The sequence below is a fragment of the Pipistrellus kuhlii genome, unplaced genomic scaffold (assembly GCF_014108245.1).
Source record: "Pipistrellus kuhlii isolate mPipKuh1 unplaced genomic scaffold, mPipKuh1.p scaffold_m20_p_14, whole genome shotgun sequence".
NCBI classification, from domain to species: Eukaryota; Metazoa; Chordata; class Mammalia; order Chiroptera; family Vespertilionidae; genus Pipistrellus; species Pipistrellus kuhlii.
Window position 1 is genome coordinate 13,809,927 of NW_023425449.1, and position 27,652 is coordinate 13,837,578.

A 27,652-nucleotide genomic window follows, 5' to 3' on the forward strand; every position below is an offset into this window, starting at 1 on the left:
AAAAGCTCTTACCTACATTTCATAGGAAAATTTTTTAAAGTGTGGAAGCATTTTTTGGAGGACAAAGAGATGAAGATAACAAATTCAAGCATAAAAATACAGTATATAGATTTAAAACACTAAAAGTAGGCAGGACTATTTCTTTCCATGGCTTTAAAATTGAAGAAGTTCTAGAATTTTTAATTAAAAAAGACAACTCTCAAAATAATTATATTCAGAAAGTAAAAAAGAATCTCTGACCTAATTGAACTATCTAGAAAGATGAGGAAACTGAATTTTGTTCTTTATTCAATGCCCTATCGTTAAACTATTAGGTAGATGATATACACAAAAATGAAAGTAAATAAGGTTTGAAATTAAATGATATAGGGGAAGAGCTCCAAAAAAGCTGTAAGTCCAGTGGAAAATAAATTTAATTGGAAATAGTCTTTACTGAGAACTTTATTTTATTTACTAAGTTCTTATTAATGAGATCAAACTATGAAAATTACTCATATTTAACAATATTTAGCTATGGGTAGTATATTTATAAAACATTTATGATGTAGTATTTCCTAATAAATATACATTGTTTTAATAATTGGTTTCATTAAACCTTTTCTAGAAGGTTAATAAGTTCATCATCTTGCTATCATTGTGTTATTTAATAAATATTTGGTTTCAGTCATTGAGTTGAAGTGTCTTTTATAATAAAAATATAAAAGGTAAACTATGAATCAGTGCTTTTAAATTCTTTATCAGTCTAAAATACTAGTCTGATTTAAACTTAAGATGCATGATGTTACTAATTTATAGGCAATTAAAAATAAACAGTCTAATCTTGGTAGAAAAAAAGGATTATCTCAATATAACTATTTCAAATTTTCAGAAAAACTTATATTTCAAGAAAATGAAATATCCATATCAGACATGTTGACATAACAAAATTTTAAAATTATTTAACAGTATCATGTTTTTTTTCTATAGCTCATGTCTAGACTAATGGTTTTACCTACTTGTATTAATAATTACATTTAAACACCACCATTACAATTGCAATATAAACACAGAATAAGTAATCACAGGATTGCAGGTTTATATGATAATGAAGAAGTATTGTACAGTATATATGCAAATAGAAACTGAAAAATAAATACTTACTCAAAAGCCATCTGAAATATCATTGGGCATGTCAATAAATTATATAAAGGTGTTATCATTGTCAAAAACATCAATGCAATTCACTTGTGCTTGCCTATTTTCAGCAAATGGACTATTATTTTCCACACCAAAAAAAGTTTTAAGTTTTAAATGCTTGATTTTCTTTTGTTGAAATGTGGAAATAACCAAATTAGATGCAAAAAAAAAGAGTTGAAAAAAAAAAAACCAACTAAATTTATGATCTCTTAAGAAGAACAGCACAGGAAGATGTGGTCAACAGAAAATCAATGGCAAACCCATTTTTCTTTTTGGGGTGAAAGATAGAGAAGGTCATTTATCTAAGGAGAAAATGCTTATTCTCATTGCATATACCACTTCCTGCCCTGCCTTAGTTCGTTATCTAGGGAGAGTACATTCCCTTCTCACTCCTGTGCCACCTCCACCCCCTTTTCTTTTCCTCTTCAGGAAGATGTGGGTAAAGAGGCTGCTGTGTGGGAAGAGGGAAGCTATTTCACACACATTTTAAACAACCAAGAAACACTGTTATCATCTTGTTTTTCTGCAAACTAATTGTATACAAATGATGTCCAAACCATGAACATCGTTATCATTATCGTTATCGTTATCATTGATACGAATGTTTACAACTGGAAAAAATGGAACAAGTAGTACTATGATTATAATATGGGATTCATTGCTATGGCAACATATCTAATACAGATATTTCATTTTCTTGAACTGTAATTTGGTATTTTGAAAAACTGAAACACTTGCAGTCTACCCTGAACAAATAGTCTTTCCTTCTAAGAAAATTAGATTGCTTGTTTTTAATTAGAGTATTAAAAAATTTTAGAGTACTAAAACATTTTAAATCGATTTAAAAGCTTCATTCACAGCTTACTTTTGATATTTATATTATATACTGTGGTTTGAAGAGGGCTCCTTTAGTAAGAGTAGACTGACCTTTAGAGTTTTTCTTCCTTTTTTTAATCTATAAAGTGGGGCAGTAATACATATTTCTGAGGCACAAGTATGAATTATGTAATAGAGCCAAGTGATTGAATTACAGTAAGTACTCAGGAAATAGCAGTTATTATTGTTGTTATTATGGTGTTATAATATTATGGAGGGGGGACTCCAGCAGGGCTGAGAGGACTGGATGCCACCATCTTGTGGCTATGGGTGCTACCATCTTTTGTGATGGAGTGAGGGTCAATTTGCATATTCTTTTTATTAGATAGGATAACATTACATTATTATTTTATCTTATGGAAGGATACTAGCAAGTTATGGAAAGCCAGCCTGTCTAGTTAATGAAATGGTGGATGCTATTGTTTCCTACTCTCAAATACAAATATTGTAGCTGACTAAATGCAGGGCAATTACAATTGACTGGTTATAGGTAGGATTAGAACTGGACTAATTGGCTGTGAAAATTGTCTAATTGGTGTATTTTATTCATTGACTACATCAGGTCATACCATCATTGCTTAAACCAAAAAAAAAAAAAAAAAAAAAAAAAAAAACACCCTAGGGAATCTGTATACTGTAAGCTTTATCTGAATAGTTAAGACTTCAGGATTATTTCAGATGAAATGATATAGGAGGTATATACCAATGTTGATTATAGAGGTTGTAATCTCATAATTTAAATTTACAAGACTATTTTCTTCATTAAGTACCAGAGAGTTCTAAAATTCAGTATTATGATTAGTTATTGTAAGAATGGACACACAATAAACTTTTTCAAACATAGAAAGACAAGAACAAAGATGAATTCCCTGAAGATTTCAAGTTGTCAGAGTTACGGATAAATTTTTACAGGAGATCTTGAAATTAAAAAAGATGGAAGATGCAACAAAAATAAATAAATAACACAAACGGAGCCACTTTAAAGTGGAGCCAGAGCTGCCATCCCAGAAGAACTGCTTTGCAGGTCTTACCGCTCCAATCTTTGGAATGTTAAAACAGGGAAAAATAACCTTTGGACTGGGCCTACAGTAACACCATGTCCCAAACACCTGTTTGTAAAGGTACCAAGAAATCAGATACTATGACTACTGGACTGATGGCTACCCAGGCTAAAAATTAAAAACACTGTTCAGAATTAGCGTCACTACGTTAGCTTATCTGCACCAAAAGAAAGGCCTTCCTTCTACTGACATAATTCCCCTTCCCTTTCTCATAAATTCCCTTTGCTTTGTCTTCTAATCAGAACACTGCTGGGTTTCTGCCCGAACCAATGCTTCCCAAAGAGCTGTTCTTTCTTGATTTCAAATAAATGCTGGTTGCCTCTCACTTTGGCCTTTTACTTTGAGGTTAACAAAGAATGTCTGGAGGAATGCATGGCAAATGACAAAAGGTAAATAGGGGAAACCTGATGGAAGAGGATGAAAGAAACACCAACTGGACAGAACCGGGGAGAGTGATCTGGAGACCTGATAGAGGTGTTCAGCTATCTGCCAGCCTGGTTAGACTTCTTTGTAATAATAAACCGGGTTAAAAGCAGGCATTAAAAAATCGATCTTTGAGCACCCGCCTGTGGACTAAAGGGTCCGGGGTTAAATTCCGGTCAAGGGCATATGCCCAGGTTTCAGGCTTGATTCTCAGTAGAGGGTGCCAATCAATGATTTTTCTGTCATCATTGATGTTTCTCTCTCTTCCTCTCACATATACTCTGAAAACAATAAAAGCATATTTAAAAAAAAATAGATCTTTGCATCTAAAAGGTCCTTCTTTGACCACACGCTCTTGTTGTTTCCTCTCCCACTCTTTAAATACTTCATGAGTTTGTCTTTTCTCTAAGTGGAGCCAAATCCCATCATTAATGCCAGTCCTTTCCTAGCCTCTGTTTTCTTTTTTCCTAACTTTGATCTTAGCTTTAAAATGTAAACAACAGTTGGGAAGAGATAACACCTGAAGGAGTAAGACATGTAGAAGAGCATATCTGAACTATATTTCAAGGGCCTGGTGTGCCAATTCAAAGACTTTACCTATACCACTATCAGCAAGTAAAATCATTCCTTTCATTTAGTCTTATCTGCACAGCAAAATGTTCATGATCTAAAGACACAAACAGATGCATGTCTGTCTTTCACCTGCCAACATTCAGACAATATGCAACCGGAGACCCCGACTCCAGCAGCTATTGACTTTATCAGGCTCTTCCTTTCATTTGTTCAAACAGTTTCAATCCAGATGGCATATCTGCCACCAGGCTGACTTCAGGGAAGAACCATGAAAGTTGAGGCAGAGGGTCACTTCAATTCAGATGAACCCTCAAGAGAAAACTTCCTGGAATGTAGAATTGATAGTTATGAGTCTCGGCAGACCTAGTAGAAAACACAGATGGCGATTAGCCTTGCTATCAGAGACCATGTAAAAAACCAAAGCCCTTGAATCCTACTCATTTCCTAATAAGCTGCTATAAAGAAATCGATTCTTCAAGCATTCCTTTTAAATCTTAGATGTAGCTCATCGTTCATATCTCTCTAGTATTTAGCAAACATCAGAATGAATGTGGATCAAGTTGCTGGTTTAAGGATAATGTTTGTGGTACTTTTTGGCCACCATCATCAAGGAGATCATAGTACTAGGAATCGCCATAAATCTGTGACTTTCAATAGGACAGGTCACTGAAGTTCACTGAGAAAAACCCCCCAGCATATCTGACAAGATGAAAACAATCAAATGATTCATTAGATTCTGTACACTTGAAACAGGTGTGCAGGCATTTTTTGGAAAGCCCATTTAAAGACACTTTCTAGAATCTTAATTGTTTGAAAGGACTTTTAGAAGCGGAAGAAGGTAATCCCTCGAATGTCAAGGCTGTGGGAAGATTAAAAGAAGGTTTTCAGGCAATATTCAATATTTTAGTATTTTTTGAATATGTGGAAAGGTGAGAGATAGCAATGATTTAATAAATATACAACACACACACACATATATAGTGACACAAATACATAAAACCTTTATGCTTCTAAATTAAAATTTTCAAAGTTGATATTTTATCTCATATAAAACACTTGAAGATCATTTACTTGCTGCATTACTTTTTTATATATAAAAAAGGCTGTTTACTCTCATTTAAATTACTTATGTGTAACTATTTTGTGGACAATCTGTCAGCTCTTAATTACCCATCATCTTCTTGGTGGAGCTACAGGCATGAGCTAAATAAAATCAACTAGCATTAACTGAACACTAATTACGTATGCTCAACTCTGATTTCATGTGCTAAGTATGTTTCATATGCTTCATTTCATTTAATCCTTATAAACACTTTGAGGGAAGTTTGTAAATACATCGCTTTATAAACAAGGAAACTGGGGCTCAAAGATGCTACCTAACTTCACAAATACTTGTAAGGAACTCGTTAACTGAGAATCTTAACTACTTCCTACTCACTTCTGGAATACAGTCAAACTCAAAAAATCTCCAGTGAGACATCTGTCACAGAGTCCCCAGTGATACTTATCTCCACCGACAATGTCACACCCAGGGTCTTAGATGAGTTAGGACAGTTTTCAATTCTGAATGGTTACAGGCTCTTGACACGGAAGCAGGCAGTATGGAAGGAGTGACAGGAGGCAGACATGACAAGGAAGAAGATACTAATAAATGTTGAAATGAGGATGGAAGAGAGCCACATGTAGCAGAATTATTGGAGAGGGGGGAACTCTCAGCAGAAATGTGAAACAGAACTTCAAAAGCTAACAGAGGGGTATAAAGTAAAAGGTCCTTGAGAAGCCATACTGAATTCCATCATGTCCATTCCTTACAAGTTATGCCAACCAGGACTTACCCCGTTATTTCTATATATATTATTTTCACAAGGCTAGTTATTTGATTTCCCAGCCTCGGGACTATTGGAAGTACAAGTTTAGAAGAAGGGCTGGTGTGGGGAGGAGAGAGTAGGCGTGTATGTATGCATCTGTGAATGTGTGTTGGTGTGCATCTGCTAGAATCTGGCATGAAAAGAAAAACAATTGATAGTAAAAGCTTTTTTGTATGTATGAAGAAAAGATAGTAAAGCTTTAAAAGTAAGCAAAAATAAGAAAGGATAACAGTTTTGGATAAATTATATGCTTTTCCAAAGGCATCATGGTATTATGATGCATATTTATTCATGCTGATGATAATGAATTTTAAAAATTTTAAAGCTTTAATTTTATTCAATCTTATCTTCTCTGAGAAAAAAGTGAAGAGAGAATAAAAGCAATGCAAAAAAATTTACCATCACAATGCTTTTTAATTTTCTTAAAATTTTTCTGCTTAAAATATACATTTGTAATTATCTGGGCAATAAATTAACCATTATGTATAATACATATATATGTATTATACAGTTAATGCTAGTTGATTATAATATACAGTATATATATGTATATTACAATATTGTATATTACAATATTGAGACATATGCATAAAGTACATAAACTGTTAAATCTATGTGGACATGCAAACCACCCTATGACAGACATGGGTGGATTACTAATACAATGGTGCTTTTTATTTTAATGTAGAATAATGAAACAGCAAGTAATTCTATATATATTTTAGTTTGATTAGTGTATTTAAATAAACTTTCTAATGCTCCTCTAATGTAAAATTACACATACATATAACTGAACATGTATTCAATGTGCATTACACTTAAAGAAACTAGAATTTTTTTTTAAATGACTGACAGCTGAAAATCAATTTGCAGGCAACTTTTGTTTAATCCAGTAATCATTTATTTTTCACAAAATATATTTCCATGTTTTCCCTTTGGGCACCCAGATGGGTAGCTGGGAGTGCTACATGACCTTGCCATTTGTTCAGAGGTCATTTCGGGTGTTTCATGTGTGTTAATTTTTCATGTAATGTTTTTTGGAATGACTGGAATATATTGATTTTTAACAAAAGATTTCCTATGCATGTGGGAAAGCTTAAAACATAATAAGGCATGTTTTGTGCCTTATTAGAAGACAAATTGATTTCAGCAAGAGTCATTGAAAATGGAATGAAAGTCCTTGGGCAATGCTGTAAACGAAGAAAGTAGTGCCAAATGCTTTTGAAAACCGATACACACACCAAACCTTCACTTTGAAGTTTTAAATAAAGGCTGATTGTCATCATAGGTATGGAACTTTGTTTCCTACTCTTGTGGTGAAATATACTTGAAGAACAGTTCTTAACTACTAGCTGGGGCTTTACGTGGAGTCCTGTTTGAACTTAGGGTGCCCTCTGTCACTTTGAGTGATACAAAACCACAAGAAGATATGTATGGAATGGTTGGTACCAGTTATAAACTGTGCATGTGTATCCAGGCCACAGAAAAATTCCCAAGATGTATGGCACTTTTCTGCTAAACAACCAGACAAGTGTTGGGACTGGAGGTCTTGAGTCCCATTCTTTCTAGACCTTCTTTGCTACCGACTTTAGAAAAACCTACCCTCCAGGTGACATATGCCATAGCTGTTCTGAGACACTGGTAAGGAGGCCACCTCAAATTAAATCCTAGTTTTAGGGACATGGGCTGCATTGATTATGACTGAATTTGGTTTATTTGTACATTTGTAAGTGTGTACATGAGGCCAAAACAACTGGTAAAGCCTTCTATGAGAACCACATCGCCACTTAAAATGAAATCCACAGTTCAAATTCACTGTTATAAAGGAAATCACCCTAGTTATGAAAAGAGAGTGTTTAGACCTAAAATAATTATCCTATATAATAAAAGCCTAATATGCTAAATGTCCGACTGTTTGCTTGACCATATAACCAGTCGCTATGATGCACACTGACCACCAGAGGGCAGGTTCTCTGACTGGTAGGTTAGCTTGCTGCTGGGGTCTGGCCCATTGGGACTGGACAAGATGGGCCAGACATGCCCTGGAGCACTCCCACAGTAACTCCCAGGCCCCAATCGTGCACTGGTGGGATACCTCGGTCTTGCCTGTACCCTCTTGCAATCCAGGTCCCCTCAGGGGATGTCGGAGAGCCAGTTTCAGCCTGACCCTCGCAGGCCAGGCTGAGGGACTCCACTGGTGCACAAATCTGTGCACTGGGCCTCTAGTGAGTATATGAAAGGTCACAATAAAATTAAAAGAGATTTGACTGAATTGGTATCACATTTAATAATTTATCTTCAACATACACTCATTGAAAAGGTAGGTTATTCTTGGCGGGTCACATGTTAATGTGATTTGTTACTGAAGTTGTCTCACTCAGAATGTGAATAACAAGCCAGTAGTAGGGAGAAATTATAGTGTTCTTAGAATTAGTTATATGGTGGCATCTTTAGTTAAAAATAAATGAAGACCTTCCATAGGAAGCTACAAAAGTTTTTCATCAATAGTTTTAAAGGTTTTTTGCTACTGACTTTAGAAAAAATCTTATGTTAAAAGGCAGTATCTTGTTTGTATGTATGGCTATGAAAGCATAAGAGAAGAAGGCATGGAGTTTGCTCACAGTAATGTTGGAACATCAAGGCAACACTCTTTTTTTGTGGCCTTTCACCTTGGTAGCTGCCAGGCCCAGCTGGAGCCAGGAGATATCCCTTTTCAGATAGTCTAGTTTCTGAAGTTGAAACTCTAATTCCAAAAGTGAATTAACCACAAAACTTCAAATCTCCCCCAAAAGATGTGGTTTAGAAATAGTTCATGGGAAAGGTCAAGGACTATATTATTTTTTATTTTGTTATCATTAGTTTGGCTATTCACTATTCACACAATTTTTTTTTCTACAGAAATTACAACTTTTCGAAAGGCAGATAACATGCTCCATCAAATAAAGGAGAAATATACCACTTCTAAAAATAGTCACTTTCCCCTTAAGCCATTGGGTTTTATGAAAGGAAGTGTTAGAAAGTATGGTTCATTTTAAGGAAACTGTAAATGTTTAACATATAATTTTCTGTCAAGATAAAGCATTTCCCTCATTAAATGGGAACAAGTGCTCACTGTGGTGTTCAGCAGATGACTTCCTGTATTTTTCTTTCTCTTTCTACCTAATGTTAAATTGTGCATTGCATGCAGTCAACAAAAAACCAAATATTTTACTCAGTCAACGAAATGATATTTTCTATTTTTATCAATGTTTATATGAGTGACAGTCAAAAACTTTTAATTTCCTCCCATTGCCTGTGATGTTTTTAGAGTCATTCTTAACTCAAGGGACTTTCAAGAGGAGTTCAAACTATCTTATCCATTGACTGAATGATTTACTTCACAAAATCAATAGACACTGCACAGGAGGTAAATTCCTTTCAGATGGTAGAATTATTCTGAAAACAGAGCCAAACGTCTCCTCAGCCCTGGGAAGGAAGCAAATGCCTCATTTATCCTTTTCAGAAGTCCGGAGGACCAAAAAGAATGATCAAACGTTCCATACCACTGCAATAGGCCTCCGGGAAAAGCACTACACCAAATAATTTGGATCACTTGACTATTTGTAGTATCAGTGATTATGTCTTTCAGATGATGTGAAAGAAGTCTTCAAAATGAACTTCATGAGAAGCTCCTTATGATTTGAATTTGAACTTCCTACTAGAGGGAATGAGGTATAAAAACATGCTCATGTCTCAGCATTTATTTTTAACTTTCTTTAATCCTTTAATAATTAACTTTCTTTAATACTTCCTAGCCAAACTGTTATCTGTCCTTTTGCATTCAAATTTCTGGGATGTGATAAATAACACTTCCTGCTTTTCTTCCTCTTACTCATTCTAGTTTTCGACCTATGTCATTGAACATACACTACAACCAAATTCTCCCTAGAGAAGGTCATCCAGTTCCAAAACTCAGTTCTCAGTCTGTTTTTTTAATTTTTTTAATTGACTTTCTGCTTATTTGCAGTTAAGTAGCTTTTTCATGATAGCATTTTCTACTAGTTTTTCTCTGATTCTGTTTTCTTTTTGGTCTGTTTTAATCTGTCCCAGAAAGAACTCCCCATTTTCTGTCTTTTATTTTACATTCTTATTATTTTAAAGTGGGTTCATGATCTTAGGATGTCAAGCCTCTGAAAATGTACATAAATTTGTGTGGGTACTTGCACTAGGTAGGGGGGAAAGGGTAGGCTAGTTTTCATCAGATTCTGAAATGGATCTATAAACCCCCAGATGGTTGAGTCATTACACACTTCGATGGCTTCATTTGCTGCATGGCTTTATCACCTGTCTTCTCTGAGGACGCACCTATCTATAGATGGCCACCCAGATTGCTCTCCTGCATTTCAAATTCTGATTTCTCTACCTTTAGAGATTCTAATTGTCCCACAGTTACCTCAGTCAACGTGCCCAAACTAAGCTCATTAGCTTTCCCCCATAAACTTGTTGCTTTTCAGACATTGCTTATTTTAAGGATATCATTAGCATCCCCTCAGCTACTCAAACCCCAAACTTGGAAGTTATGTTTAACTCTACTTCTGATAAGTCATTATTTCTTATTGATTCTAATTCTTCTTTGTTCACAAATTCCCCCTCCACCTGCCTTTCCATTTGGCCCTATTTGACACTGACCTTATCATTTCTCTCCTAGGAGACCTTTTGGAGAATCTGATGAAAATCACCAACTCTCCCTTTCCTCCCCAGAGGAGCTCTGCACATACCCTGCCTTCTTCATTTTGAAGACTTAGTCATTATCTCCCCATGAAAGCCACTCTGTCTATGTTTGAATCGAGGATCAATCTTTTCCAGCCATGTATCCTTCTCACACAAACTGCTCAAGTTCTTTGTCAAATTTATAAAATTGGATCAACCACAGTAGTTTCCTCATACTGTTGGTATGAGGACAAACTAAATTAATACACAAAGCTTAAGCAATGCCTGAATCATAACAAACGTTTAACAAAACCTGCAAGAAGACTCTACAGAGACGAGAGTGTGACCTCAGTCCTTCTGTCTCTGCCATGATTTTAATGTTCTTTATGTATGTTTTGCTAGTGTCCTGGCATCCTGGCCTCACCTCTAGCAAACACTTACAGAGAAATAACTGTTCATCTGTCTTTCTTCCCTCCTAACTCTAGTTTTCCTATAACCAAGGACTGAATTACATCTTTCCTCTCTTCCCAGTATTCAGAACAGTATCTGGTATATTATAGGAACTCAGCAAATATTTGTGAAATAAAAATGGACGAACACCCTTATCCCCAAAAGGAAATCTGAAACAGAATATTCATTGCATAACTATTTTTTGAATGAATGGATAAATTTATGAATCATATCTTGGTATAGCAGTAGTAAGCTCCAAGCTGATTTGGACAGTAAGATAATTGTTGCATATAATTTTATGATGGAGCCTAAATACCATTTTCTTTTTTAAAAAGTTTCTTTCCTTTTTTATGTTTTGCTAGTAATTAAATTCATGATCACATAATATGTTTCCCTTGTGTGTGTTCAACATATGTGATGATATTTTAATCACCTATGTACATAGATGACTGGTGAATGTTTGATAGTCATTATCTTCCCCCAAAGAAGTCCAAACTTCGTTTCCATGTCATTATCAGTGTGAACTATTTAATTCCCACATTAACTGTGAATTGCCAAAAGCATGAAGCAATCAGCTAAGCTTTCACGCTATGGTAACAATGAGGGCAATAGACAATATTTCTTTAATGGGTAATGTTCCCAAGAATAAATGTGAGCAAATGTTGGCAGTCAAAGGTTAGACAGACATAAATGTGTTGCCCGAAGCCTTGCAAAGCAGATGCAATTCAGTTTGAAATGACTGTTTGCCTAAGACACCACTATTGTTGCTTAAAACAAGAAGAAAGTTTGGTGAATTATTTCAGAAAAAGTGTATATTAACTGTACTTAGCTTAAATGTATCTCATGATAAAGATGTTTTGGTAGGAGAAATTCTATGAAATGAAACAAAAATACTCCCTATACACAAAGATAGATTTATAGTTCCTGCACTGAACACATGTTCAGGGAAAGGATAAACTTCTAGCCAACACTTCTAGGCATGCTTTTATCATATAACTTTAGTGAGTTATAAGCACTTCAGCAAGCACACAAATAAAAACAATTACATTGTTTTGAGCATTTACAGTCATGCATCGCTTAACTTCAGAAATATATTCTGTAAAATGCATCTTGCAGAGATTTTGTCATTGTGTGAACATCATAGAGTGTAATTATACAAACTTAGATGGGATAGCCTACTTACACAAGTGAACTAGATGGCATAGCCTATTGCTCCCAGGCTACAAACCTGTACAGCATGTTACTGGACTGAATACGATAGGCAATTGTAACACAATGGTAAGTATTCCTGTACCTAAACATATCTGAGCATAGAAAAGGTGCAGTGAAAATATGGATAGAAGCTTTAACATGGGAGGCTTGTTCAGGGCACTTACCATGAATGGAGTGTGTATGACTGGAAGGTGAGCTGGTGAGTGGGTGAATGTGAAGGCCCTGGACATTACTATGCTCTGCTGTGGACTTTATGAACTGTGTACACTTAAGCTGCGCTAAATTTATTTAAAAACACTTTTCCTTCTTCAATAATAAGCTAACCTTAGCTTGCTATAAGCTTTTTACTTTATAAACTTTTGAACTTTTGAACTCTTTTGTAGTAAAACTGAACTGAAAGTACACATTGTACAGCTACACAAAAGTATTTCTTTATACTCTTTTAAAAAAATATTTTTATTGATTTTTTTACAGAGAGGAAGGGAGAGAGATAGAGAGCTAGAAACGTCAATGAGAGAGAAACATCGACCAGCTGCCTCTTGCACACCCCCTACCGGGGATGTACCCGCAACCAATGTACATGCCCTTGACCTGAATCGAACCCGGGACCTTTTAGTCCGCAGGCCGACGCTCTACAATTGAGCCAAACTGGTTTCGGCGTATTTCTTTATATTCTTATTCTATAGGATTTTTCCATTTTTTTAAACATGTTTATTTTATATTCTTTAATTTTTATTTATTTATTTATTTATTTATTTATTTATTTATTTGTTTATTTATTTATTTTTGTTAAAAACTAAGACACAGGCCCAAGGAGGTCTACATGTGGTCAGAATCATTGACATCACTCACTGTCCTCCACCTTAACATCTTGTCCCACTGGAAGGCTTTCAGGGTCAGTGACGTGCAAGGAGCCCTCACATCCTGTGATAATCATGCCTTCCTCTGGAACGTCTCCCGAAGGGCCTGCCTGAGGCTCTTCTTGAGAAAGTGCCACTCTTCAGAAATAAGTCTATGGCAGTGGTCGGTAAACTCATTCGTCAACAGAGCCAATTATCAACAGTACAGCGATTGAAATTTCTTTAGAGAGCCAAATTTTTTAAACTTAAACTTCTTCTAACACTGCTTCTTCAAAATAGACTAACCCAGGCCGTAGTATTTTGGGGAAGAGCCACACTCAAGGGGCCAAATAACTGCATGCGGCTCGCGAGCCACAGTTTGCCAACCACGTGTCTATGGTAGTTTGCTTGATTTGTTTTGTTTTTCTCATCACAGATTTGCTTATAAACAGATAATGTACCATGAACATTCCTCTCTATTAATAAAATCATTTTGGTGCTAGGGTCCATTTTTTCAAACTTTTTAAGAAGCTTATTGTGCTCTGCAAAAACTTCTGCTAAAACTTTTCACTGCGAATATTGGGGGTTCTTCTACTTCTTCTCCTGCTGTTTCCCTTTTCTCTTGTGTCTCCTTCAGCCATTGCATTTCAGATCCAATTCCTAAAACTCCTCATTAACCAAATCCTCTGGACCCACCTCTAGGAGATTCTTGATACCATCCTAATCCACACTCAGGATGAAGTGTCTGCGATGCAATCACAGCCTTGTTGATTTTTGCAATCTTTTAATCCATGGCAAATCCTTTCAAGTCATGAATGAACTTTTTCAGTGTCTTTTTCCACATGCCATTCATACTCTTTGGTGACATCACTATAGGCCCAAGCAAGGATCTTGATGCAGTCATAAATTAGTAATCCTTCCACAATTGCATCTGTTTCTTCCTCAGTTGCATCAATAGGTTAGGCAAAGGTTCTCCTTTAAAGCTGCCATAATTCCTTGATCCATTTGTTGGATCAAAGAGGTGGCATATAGAGGGATAACAAAACCACTTTGATATTGAGATAAAGATCCTCAATAAAAGAAAAATGTTTAGAAATATTATCAATAATAAGCACAATCTTAAACAGTATACTATTCCACAAACTGTACTTTCCATTTTACTAGCAGGACACCCTGGAGGAAGGACTGGGTCATGTAAGATTTCTTATCCTCCTATAGCACACTGGCAATATGTGCTTATTGATATGCTTGAAGGCCCTGGGTTCTTACTGTGCCTAATCAAAAGGGTGTCAATTTGTAGACTGCAAATTGTCCACAAGCAAGACGGTTATCATGTCCTTAAAAACCTTGAAACCGAGTATTGACTTGGCTTCTTTATGAATAAAAGTCTTTTATACATCCATTTTCAGAAAGAGGAAGTTTCATCCATATTGAATATTTGCTCTGGCAAGTAATTTTCATCCACAGTCAGCTTATCTGGAGTTTCCAAACATTCTTCAGCTGCCTTCACATCAGCACTCACAGACTCACCACTCACTTGCACATTATTTAATAAATAATGATTCTTGAGTGGTTCAAACTACTCAGAGCTAGCAGTAAATTCAATATCATAGTCAAGTCCAACCTCTTCTTTCAACAATCTTTTTGCTTTGGCTATGATCATCATGAAGCTTAAAGAGACATGTTTCTGTGTCTAGTCTACAATCCCGATCATTAGAAGTTTCTGCATGTCTCATACAGGCCCTTCTTGAATTTTTATTAGTCTTGTTGCCTTCAATGAAGTAGATCTTTTGATAGCTTCTGTCATTTTTATTCTTGTTCTTCGAGATTGTAGATATGGTAGAATCAGACATGCTAACCAGTGACCATTATTACCCTTGTTGATTTTCCACTTTTGTAATCCTTCTGCACTATTAATTTCATTTCTATGTCAGTCACTCAATGTGGCCTTTTAATGGCAGCATTAGCAGTAGATTTTGATGCTTAGATGTTATGATGAATCAAACAACATGAGATCAGATCAAGCACAAAAGAAAACGATGCAATCAGGAGACTCCATAAACATTAGATGTATGAGGCTGCTGCCGGTATAAACCAACATACTATTTTATAGCAAACTTATTTTGTAAGTAAAAAGAGTACACTCTAGAGTATAGTAAATATATATGCTTGTAGCACAGTCATTTGTTAGTCATTATCAATATTTCTGTTGTGTATTTACATGTGGTATACTCTATATGACCAGCATCACAGTTTTCTTCACACCAGCATCACCACAAACATGAATATTGTGTTGCACTAAGATGTTGCAATGGCTACAACATCACTAGGCAATAGGAATATTTCGGCTCCATTATGACCACAGTCATTTATGTGGTCCATTGTTGAATAAAACATTATTATGCAGCACATAACTACACCACAGTTAGGCACTATTTATAGATAGGCAGCGTTTATATAAACCTCTTCTAATTCTTATTACAAACTCATCAGTTGTGTGCTATGATCCCATTTTAGAGATAAGAAAACTGAGGCTTAATGAAGGTGCTTAGATGATACTAGTCTGGCATTCTAGAGCATCATATTTAGACATTTTCCATGAAAAAAAATTTACTTATAGATAGCACTTAATAAATTTGTATTTAATTGAATCTTGTCACTTGGAGGGGATGAAAGGAACTACAGATTAATAAGTATCTTTGCTTTTATATACAGTATCTAATATAATAATTTCCCTATCACTGTGAAATAGACCAATTTTACTGACTTTATAAATGATGAAATGGTTTCATAATAGTTAAATTAGTTGCCAAGGACAGAAAAAACTCCAAGAAAATCTTGTCTTGCCTTGTATTACATTCAGCCTGTTTCCAAAAATAACTGAGTCAAATTGGAACTAGAGGATCCTTAAGGTCAATTAAAATTTTTGGATTTTTTGATTAAAACACAGTTCATGATGTTTTTGGAAAAACTTTCAAAAGCCCACTCTTCAAACTTTAAAAATACACATTTTGGAAAATTAATGCATTTATTGTTATTATAATGATTTAGACACACTTTAATATATTTAAATTTAAAAACAGAATATTTACATATAATCTTTTGATAAATAATAAATCTATTTTATAAATGAATATTTTTTTGTCATAAAAATGGGGAAATATTTTACTTATGTGTTTTAGAATTAGAATAAAAGTTAATTTTAGTAACTGATATTTAGCCAGCATTATACTATTAGTCATTTAAAATTTTAAATTTACCATAACTAAAGATAATGGTGCCAGTGAAAATAATGATACATAAAGAATTAAAATCTTGGTGGAAGTCTTAGTGAGAATTACTTTCCTTTTGTCTCTTATGAGTCCTTAAATAACCAAGTATTTAGTTAGAATACTTAATTGTGGGATTTAAAAAGAAAGATTAACAGGAAACAAATAAAATCTGTGATTATGAGAATTAGCAAATAGGGCAATAGGCTTACCTTAAGATCACAAGTCCTGTAACTAAATCAGAATTTATTTTAGAATTGTATCATTAAAATGAAAATAAATATTTAGAGGCCTGAAGTATTATTGTTATATTCTTAATATGTTATATCACAGAATAGACACAGTTATTTTTCTCAGACCCTGAGTGGGTGTTACTTATTTTATTGTAGGATTGTATCATTAAAGAGAAAATCAATATTTAGAGATCTGAAGTATTAGATGATTTCTGTCTATATTATTATATTTTTAATGTTACATCATAGAATAGACATGGTTACTTTCCTCAGACCCTGAGCATCTATCAGAAGTGCCATCATAACTGTTCAATAAATGTTTCTCAAATTGAACAGATGTTTGGCTGCCTGATGTTGCCTCCAAATTCCAAACCTAGCCAGGAATTTTAATTTTGAAGTCATCCCCAGCTTCTGAAAGTTTAAAGTCACATTTATTAGACTAATACTCAGAGAAGAAGTAACGTTATGATAAGTAGGCAGACATATGAGCTCTGTGAGAATCACCAGGGCCTGATATTTCTAACATCATGAAAAAAAAAAAAAAAAAAAAAGAACTACTTAACTCCATGTGCTTTAAGTCTCAGGATGATAAGAAAAACATGTTTTCAATCTTTCCCCAAATGTATTCAGTTCAATATGAGAATAGATATGTCTCATATTAATACTTAATTTCTAAATACTCATGAGCTCTATTAAAATTCCCTGGCAAAATCCTACCATGCTTTCCTTCCAGTGGGCTCTCACTCAAGGTTTTGGCAGGCTCCGGCTCATTAGCAGGTTTTTCCTTCCCAGTCTCATTTCTGAGCACACCCTGACGGAGCTCTGGGAACTCACTGTTTAAAGATATTCTTTACAGAGAGTGAAAAAGGTACGTGTTGACTATCTAAAGGAGAAATAACTAAAGGTAATGGAGTATAATAGAGAAATGTGAAAAGTCTTTAAAACAAGATCACGATATCTATATCTATGCGCAAAAGTGTGGAATTGAGCTAATTTTTCCTGGAGCTGAAGCCCACTCTTAAATTAAAGGAGCCCCACTTTTGTCTAGTGTAGGTAAACACTGAACCATTACATGAGTGGCCCCCTAAGCCAGTGTTTCCCAAAGTGTGGCACGCGTACCCCCAGGGGTACGGGAAGAGTTTGGTGGGGGTACGCGTTGCACCGGAGTTTGGTGGGGATATGCACTGGTGCTTAGCTGCACCTAATTCTAGGTTCTCATGAGTACAAGGGGTACTCGGCGTTATGAAAATTATAGAAGGGATACACATATGTCAAAAGTTTGGGAAACACTGCTAAGCCATAGCTTCGTAACAATCATTACTTTCAGATGTAAGTGGTGTTCTCTTTCGCTCATCACCATTTACCATTCCAACCACTCTGGGAAAGGCTGATTAGCAAGCCTTTCAGAAGATGACCTTAAGCTCCAAATTTTGAAGAGCTCTTCTGAGGCATAGGAAAGATTCTGCTTGAAGTGGATAAGTATACACAGCCACTGAGTCAAAAATTGTTGGGTGGATGGACGGACAGAGGGATGGATGAAACATGGGCCTGCAATATTTCCAATGGTTAAATAGCTCCAGATATTCTAATGATATTGAAATTTTTAAAGAATATATTTTATTTAATTTTTACAGAGAGAAAGGGAGAAGGATAGAAAGCCAGAAACATAGATGAGAGAGAAACATCGACTAGCTGCCTCCTGCACACCCCTTACTGGGGAGGTGACCACAACCAAGGTGCATGCCCTTGACAGGAATCGAACCTGGGACCTTTCAGTCCACAGGCCGACACTCTATCCACTGAGTCAAACAGGCTTTGGCAATATCGACATTTTTTATTTCCACTATGAGAAAGACACCCTAGAATAAATACGCCCAGATGCCCTGGTTAGGTCTTTTCCTTACACAACTAAGCATTAATAATACAGATTTTTATAAAGTGTTAATAAAGACTTTTAGTAACAAAACTCTTGTCTCCTCATAATAGTTTTTAGGAATATCTAAATATCCCTTTCTTTACAGGCAACTCTCTCATCTCCTCCCCCTGCCCCCATCCACAAAATAATTAATATTAGCTTTAAAACGGGAATCCTCCTGAAATTTTCCCTGTCACCGTTACCTAATATTTAACACTGGCTAATTTCTGTCCTATATAATTGTCTAACACCCCAACACCAAATATTTGTCTGTGACAATGTCATAAATTTTATCTAAGGCTAAAAAAGACCAAGAGAGAAAGAAGGAACTAGAAAGTTCTTTTAGAAAGATATTGTGAATTCAAAAATGAAAACTTTGAAAACGTGTTCTGAAGTTAAAAATATGAGAACATTGTCATTGCAAACTTTGTAAGATGCTTCTAAAAATAAAGTTATTTTGCTGCTTTTACACAACAATCAATGCAACATAGAAAGTTATATTGAATATGTATATGCTCCATATAAAATAACATATCTACTACCCCAAAGTGAGAAAGAAATTCTTACCACCTTCTTTAGTGAACAGGTTGACAAGGTTATGCACTGTGTCCGTCAGCTCCAGCTGCTGCTTCTGAAGGACACTGTTGTTGGTGGTCGCTCTATTCAGCTGCTTCCCAAGTTCCTGGATTATATATGTTTGCCGAGTAACCAAGGTTTGGAGAGTCTCCTTCTCTTCCCTTAAGGTGTCCAACTCTTCCTTGTGCTTTCCCTCCAATTCTGAGATTTTATGTTCTAATAAACTACAAGGAAATGAAGAAAAGATTAAGTTTTAAAAATGATATTAAAAAAAATTGTGATCCCACCAGTGCCTGAGTTTATCTACACTAATAAAAGAGTAAGATGCAAACTGACCGTACCTTCACAATGCCCATCAGCCAATTAGGAGTATGCAAATCAACCCAACAAAGATTGCAGATTAATTTGAATACACAAGCACCAAGTGGATGCAGGCATTCCACACCTCCCCAGCTGCTCTGGGCCTCTGGGCAGTGCGGGAATCAGAAAGGTGGTTCCAGACTGGAACAAAAAAGTGGCTCTGGCTGAAGGTGGTGCAGGCAGCCAAGGGAAGGAAGGCTCATTCTTGCACAAATCTTTGTGCACTGGGCCTCTAGTTTAGTTATAAATCCTAATTATATTTTTCACTATAGAAATATCTTGTGAGTGATTCACAATATGCATATCTGTATATTAAATATATAATAGAAGTGACATGTCAAATGAAGAATTCTTAGACCAATTGTTGTCAGAGTAATTTTTGTTTCCTAACTATAATTTATATCCTGGGGTTTATCTTATATCCAGGGTAGCTGACTTGGACCCAAACAATTATAGTCTGGACAAGCTGTATGTAGTTTGACTTTCATTAAGGCAATAGTTCTAATAAGAGAGAGAAAAAGTTCATGAAAAAGTATGAATAAAACATAGAAACTATTTTTTACTTACTTTGCTTCACTCATTTGGGATTCTTAAAACATTATCAGTGATTAAATTTCACAAGCATTCTGTGGGCTTAGGGAAGAGTATATCCATGCAGAAACCACATGACCAGAGAAAAAGCTATGTAAAATCACAATGAATTAGATTGCTTGGGATTTTTGATACCTGCTCCACTATCAGCTTACTTTATCTTTCAACCTAAGGTTCACAATGAGTCCTAAAAACACCACAAATTTCAAAACCACCACATAAATGGTTCCAAAAGGAAGACCACCAGCTGGTGGCCTGGTCTTACAAAAGGACCTGAAATGTTTTGCTCAGGGAAATGCAGTCTTCCACCGAGAACCTTCTCTTGGGCTCTTCAGAGTATACCCCCCTTGCAGATTGCACATTAAAATGACAGTGAATGCAGAAGCACTCCTGGACCCTAGAAACTGACTGGAAATGAAAAGCATTTACAGTTTATAGAGTGTATAATGTACTGGTATTCCTTAGAGGGAAAGTCTTATTCCGCTTTCTCAGTTCTGTTTTCAGAAGGTTCCACCAGTTGTTAGTTTACAAGGTGTTATTCAAATGTAACATACCACACTGGGCACTTAATTTACCTTGGAGAAATACAGCACTGAATCATTTCTATAAGTTTTCATAAAAGGGAACACTAGGGAGTGTTTTAAATTTAATACTTAAATAATAAAACAGAGCATGTTTGAAGAGCCGAATTTTCCAACTCCATGTACTGGGAGATGAGCTGGAAAGTCTGATGACCTTTCACACAGATTAAGTGTGAAGATGAGAACTGCTCATGGGCATTCCAGATCTTTGCCAGGAAATCTGCCCTTGAAGAGGATGCGGCACAGAATGTGGCAGGAAAGAGGCCTGTTGAACTAAGGCTGGAAAACACCTGGATGCTTCTGAGTATAAGACCCTATTAATTTACAGCACCTCTGGTACCCTTCCCAGATTCCCAGATGAAATTTTTGCATTGAGACTTGGGAAGGGCAGCTCTGTGACTTGTGCAACAAAAGCAAAGCCAGGGCCTCCATTCTGAGTTGCATTCCTTCTACAGAACAACAGTGAAAGGTGCTCAACCCTGACCAAGCCTTGAGCAAATTCGAAATAGTGGTTTGGGGAAAATGTGATGATCATTAATATCTTTTTTAAATGTTTTTTTGGAAATGAGAAATTTAGGCAAGGAAATCAGAGTAAGATGAAAGACCATATCTCTGAGGAGTAGGTGTGATCCAGAGCCTTTTAGCATTTTCTTCTGTATTAGTACTTGCTGCTGGAGAACTTGGTGGTTGAAAAACAAAACAAACAAAAAATATTTCTAATGACTCAGTGATTAGTGTACGTCTGTGGATCTCAGAAGAGGTTTTCTTTGTGTCCATTAATATTTGGCCTTCAGATCTGAGAATTAACCATAATTCATTCTCAGTTTATTTTTTAAAATTATTTTCATTTCTCCTAAGACAATGATAAAATATAAGATGTCCATAATATAGAGTCAATTGACTTATTAGAAAATTGTTTTTTTAAATTCAGAAGTTATAGTATACTACCAAGAAACCTCAGAATTAACTATTAAAATGATGATACTCTAAAGATCAAAACGTGAATGCTATAGTCATCTAACAGTATATAAAAATTCTAAATTATTATTTTGTTCCTGAAGTAAGATGAGCATTGGCCTTTTAGTCTTCCTACTCAGTAGGTAACATTCTGGTTTGGAAAATAACACGCTATAGTTATAAGTTGTATTTATTACTCTCTAAGTGCCAAAAGTGCTCTCAGCACTATGCAAAATGTAAAATGACACTATTATTCCTATTCTAAGGGTTTATTTTTAGAGAGAAAACCTCAAATAAAGCAACAGATGCTATAAGAGACTTCAACTTCAGACATAATACTATAAAAAACATTTGCACCAATGTTTTTCCACTTCCTACTTTGGGTGCATTTCTTGCTCATCAAGAGGACATATAAAGATGGCCACTATCTGAGATGTCAAAAAAGGAGTTTTGTTTGTTTTGTTTTTCAGGACAATTTGGAAAGAGCTGTGAATAGAAAGTTCATCAAAGAAGTCCTGGTGCCAAAGAAAACAAATCTGGACACTGATTTGTGAAAGAATATCCATATCTTAAGTAAAAAGAATATACATTTAGTATGCTGGAAGGAACATTAGTTTCCACAATCCACTAAACAACCTTTAATGCACCATGACTACCAGGTATCAAAAGACACCAACATAGCTGCCATCTCAAAATAGCTATTCATGTAAAGATGGGGTTGCTCATATAAGCAAGAAGCCTGCTCTGCATCAAAGACATGGCACAGAATTTGAAATGAAATATATGCATAAAAATAATATGCATGAAAATCTATGACAATGTTTTCCATATGGCAGGTCTTACCAGTTATTTATCTCTTCCCATTATTTTCTCATCTCATTTCTTCATTTGGAATTCCTTTAATAACTTTGGTACTCTAGCAATTCTCTACTAACCTTATTTGTTAGGTGTAACCTTTATAATAATGATAACTTTTTAGAGTTCTTCAGACAAGACTGATCTCTTCTTGACCCTTCCATTCTCTTTGATACTGCTCATCCCTCCCTTCTTTCTTCTCTTCATATTTGGCTTCCAAAAAACTATTTGTTTTTGATACTTCTCATCCATTGGTATTATCTACTTGGGAAGTCAGCCCTTCCTCTTCACTATTTCCAAAATGGTTTGAATCCAACACTTACTTGCCAGAAAAATGCATATGCTATCTCTTCTTACTAATTATGTTGTTGCAATATACCATTATAGTTGTGTAGTATTTTAAAACTATTATCTACTTTAATTCTGAAAGCAATATAGAGATACAGAGTGAGTAACTATTACAAGTCCCAGTTTATAGGCAATAATCTAACAGTTTGTCCAAAACTGTGCACATATTGTATCAGAATCAAAACAAAAAGCTATGTCTTCTAACTCATGAAATTAGAAATCTACCCACAACATCCCAGTGCTGGGACAATTAGCATTTGAGCGTCATCTCTTTGACTTAGGATAATATAAACTCTACCTTTTTCCACCCATTTACATTTTTTTAATTGATTACAATATTACATATGTGTCCTTATACCCCCATCGTCCTCCTCCCCCCCATTTATGCTCTCATCCCCTTGGTGTCTGTGTCCATTGGTTATGCTTATATGCATGCATACAAGTCCTTTGGTTGATCAAACCTCAGAGGGAAGGTAGGGGAGGGTGGGGGTGAGGGGGATAGATCACACATTTACATTTTATGAGGAATCAAGGCATCACCTTATTATTTGCTGCTCTCTGTCTGGTTATTCTGGGGGTTTGCTTTCACAATATTTCAACATTTCCACCTTTCACATATATAAAATACGAACATCTTAGGTTTTCTTTTTAATCTCTACTGTCATTTTCTTAAACACCACTCTGCCTTAATAGCTCTGCCATTAAATTTAATTTTCTTACTCAATATATCAATCATATCCCATTTTGTTCTAAAGCCTTTTATTGGTTCTCTTACATTTTCCTATTAACCTCAGATAGGCATAAACACCTCTATATGTAAATGTCAATTTGAAGGACATTACAGCTCCAGTGTCCTAAAATTAGATAAGCAAAGGCATTTTTTCTGTGATGATGGCCTTTAGCAAAACGTTTAGTTTTGAGGTTTATATGTATAATCCAAAACCCGATGCTGATTCCAAACTCCAGCTTACTGCTTTCTAGAGTACATACCATATTTTTATTGGTTAACAGTTCCAGTATTAAGTTTTTGAGAAGCCTAGGTTAAATAAACACTTTTTATTAAGATGCATTTTTTAGAATTAGTGTTCCATGGAACAGCAACTTAAGAAACTTTGCCCTTATATCTTAATATACAAATCAACTACAAATGCAAAGGCAGAGTTTCTCACAGGATTCTCAGCACTTCCTGTTTCCCATCTTTCTGCAAACACTTTGAGAAGAGACATATATAGGATTTTGGCACTTCACTTCTAGCTTGAGGCAGAGGTGCACTTTAATGAAGAATAAAATAAACAAGATGATCTAGGTCTTGAACCTCAGCAAAGAGTTCTAAATTGAGTGTATACAAAGCCTTACTTAAAGTTTTTGATCAACTTTTCCTCCTCAGTCCACATATCTTATTGGAAATATTTCAAATCATTGAACACATCTTGAAGCTTTCACAGAAAAAGCTCTCCCTTTCAAATTGTTTCCCACAATAGAGTTCTTAACATAGCAGCCAGTGAATTCATAGCGGTGACAGCTGCCTAAGCTCTGTGTGTGTAAATATAGCTCTTAGACAAGGGGTAAGATGTGAAAATATAGAAATCTTCCCATTTTATCTGTCTGAACCTACTTACAGATGTTTCCATTTTTAACTTTTATTTTGAAAATGTAATGTCCACTTGTGTTGCAAATAGGATTTTTAAAAGTGATATTTCTTGTTCATTCAAAGAAGGGTATATAGTAAATTCAGATTAGATTTATACTTTCAATTTATACTTATACAAAGCAAAGTCTCTCTAAAAATATGAAGTTTACTATTGTGATTTAAATGAGGACAGAAATATAGTAAATTAGTACAAGTGAACACTGGCAGATAAATGTTTTAAAGTAAATAAGGATAAGTTAAATATGTTGTAGAAGCCAGAAATCAATAAGAAAATAAAAGATATACTTCATGGCATAAAAATGTATATTTCTATAAAAATAGCTTGGGCAATAAATGACTGATTAGAGAAAATATTTTCTATATACATGAAAAACTTTAGCATTCATTACAGAGCTTATATGAGTTAAATAAAGAAAAGATAAGGCTAGGCAGAGATAAAGAAATGCAAATGGTCATAAATGTGAAAAGACACACAAGCTAACCTCTCAGATAAGATGAATAAAATGGCTAGCAAGGTTTGGAGAAATTAGAAAGCTTACACATACTTGTGCAGAAAGTAAATTTATAGTACATCTATGGCAATGAATGAGGGATATCTGTATATAGTTACATGTGTATTATATTCTGATAGATTTTTATGAAGTAGAAATAAACTCAGCATTTAAAAAATAATTACAATCTACACACATGCATCATATAAATATGTACTTACGTATGCGTGCAATTGTGTAGGGGTGAGTGTCTGTGAAAACACACACAAATATGCATGCTCTACTAATATATACTTACATATATCTTAGCATTCATAGAAAAAGTCTGAAAGAATAAGCACCAAACTGCAAATCTGTTGATGATTCTTTTCAGGGGCTGGTGGTGATGGAGATATGGAATTAGAGAGACTTTAATTTTCAATTATTATATTCCATATAATTTAAAGTTTAAATCAAGTGTGTTACTTTTTTATTAATCATAGATACATAGTAAATAGTCATGCATCTAGGATAGTCTGGGAAGATGCCATCTAGAGATTTAAAATTTGGGCTGAATTACTGAACCTCAGAATGTGGGCTGATAATTTTAGGTGCTATGCAATGGGCTTTTGGGAATGCAGAATAATGGTTAAAACACCATCTCTATTTTATCTATGTTAAGAACAATTGATATATTTATGATATTTAATCTACACTATGTGATTAGTATTTTTTATAAATATATTTTTCAGGGGTGTGTGTGGGTGTAAAGAGAATTTATTGGGATAGAGCTACTGGAACATTTACCACTTCATCATTCATTCAACATTTAAAAAGCATTTGATACTATATATACTTTCTGTAGGGAATTGTGCCTGAGAGCATGAAGACAAAGACAAATATAACACAGTCTATGTGTTCCGGAAGTTCACACCCTAAGAGTAGAGAGATGATAAACATGCACACGTGTTACAATGTGATGGGATAAGTGAAAAAAATGGGGAAAAACAAGGTATAGTGTTATTGCATAAGTTGTCATGAATAAGTCTAGTTGACAGAGTCAGAGGAGGGTTCTTGGAGGGATAACATCACAGTGACATCTGAGTTTGAAGGGTGGGCAGAAATTTGTGAGTTGAATAAAGAACTGCAGGGCATTCCAGATTAAGTGAAACATTATTTCTGAAATAATATCAAACCTCCAGTGTGAAACTATCAACTGGCATAATTCACACTTACTGTGTGCACCAGGCACTGTTGTCAGTGCATTATATGCATTAACTTAACCTCTCATCAAGTCCATGCACTACTATTTTCATCACCCTCATGTTACAAATTAGAAAAGTAAAGCACAGAGAGTTTAAGTAACTTGCTGAAAGTCACACAAATAATATGTAGCAGAGTCGGTTTTAACAGGATCAAGGAAAAGTGAAATTCAGGCAGTTTGGCCTCTGAGCTCATACTCTTTGCTGTCAGATCCTACTTTATAACATTTAAGAAGGCCTGTGGAAGTGAGGCTGTAAAATTCGGATTACAATGATCAAGGACTAGGTTCTATGCTAAAGAACTTGAGCTTTCCTCAGTCAGTCCAGAGGATCATTAGGGAGTTGGCAGATGCTGTCTAGAGATTTAAAAGTTGGGTGGAATTAGTGTGTGGGGTACTTAAACAAAAGGGGGAAGTAATTCAACATGTGTTTTGAAAAGAAGGCTGTGGCAGAGCTCTGGGTGACAGGTTTGAGAGGCAGTAAGACTTACTGCAAAGGCTAAGGAAAGAATTAATAGGAGTTTGATCTAAGACACAGTCAGTGGAAACAGAAAGAACAGGATGAATTGGAAAAATATTTAGGAGATGCAACTGGCAGCAATATAACCAGCAGTCGTTATATTGAGTTGTGAGGAATCAGATCAAGGAAAGAATTAAGAATGCACTTAGATTTCTAGTTTGGTTCAGAATTGTTCCACTGTCACATCATAAGATTAAAAAATTTAAATGAAAAAAAGTTATATTTCATTTTTAAAAGTATGAGAAAAATATATTCTATTAAATCAGCATCTGTAGGTGTTCCATTTGAGATGCATAGAAGAGGATAGCACAAATTTAAATACTTTTCCTTGATCCTTTCTATATACAACTAACATAATTCAACCTAGTTTAATGCTAGAAGTTAGAAAGACTTCAGTATTTTGTGAAGAACTTATCAAATGGAAGATAGCTTTAATGAATAAGACTGTGATTTAACATTTCATTTGTTTGGTCAGATTAAGCACTAAAAAAATCAATATATTATTATGCCATTGCAATGCATTGTTTGTAAGGTATAATTCAGTATCTTGAATTATACATACTTCAATCACTTAAATTAATTAACATAATAACTTTCCATAAACTCCAGCTAGAAGATAGATGAGGCTTGTCAAAGAAGTTCCGTAAATTCCCAAGGTAAAATAAATAGTTTATATTTCCTACTCCAGTATTAGGAGGAATAAATAATGATCTATAAAGGAAAAGGCCAAAAACAACTGGCCTACTCCTTTCCTCAAGTTTATATTTGTTTGTGTTAAGAGGATAACTTGACAACCACATCAATTAATCTTGAAGCTGCATCATGTTGGAAAAATATTTTTCTATTAAGACAAAGAGTCATCATGCACTTGAACCCTAATGCTGTCATATACTAACTG

General features: G+C 35.0%; 1 protein-coding gene across 4 annotated transcripts in view; it reads right to left on the minus strand.

Annotated features, from left to right (window-relative positions):
* ANGPT1 (angiopoietin 1) overlaps positions 1-27,652 on the minus strand; it is a 228,890-nt gene that overhangs the window by 53,310 nt on the left and 147,928 nt on the right. For 3 of the 4 annotated variants that reach the window (XM_036436781.2, XM_036436784.2, XM_045581379.1), the window contains one exon: positions 19,152-19,384. In XM_036436781.2, the coding sequence (XP_036292674.1) occupies positions 19,152-19,384 (233 nt within the window). The remainder of the gene's footprint in view (positions 1-19,151; positions 19,385-27,652) is intronic. The other variant, XM_036436782.2, reaches the window with a different exon arrangement.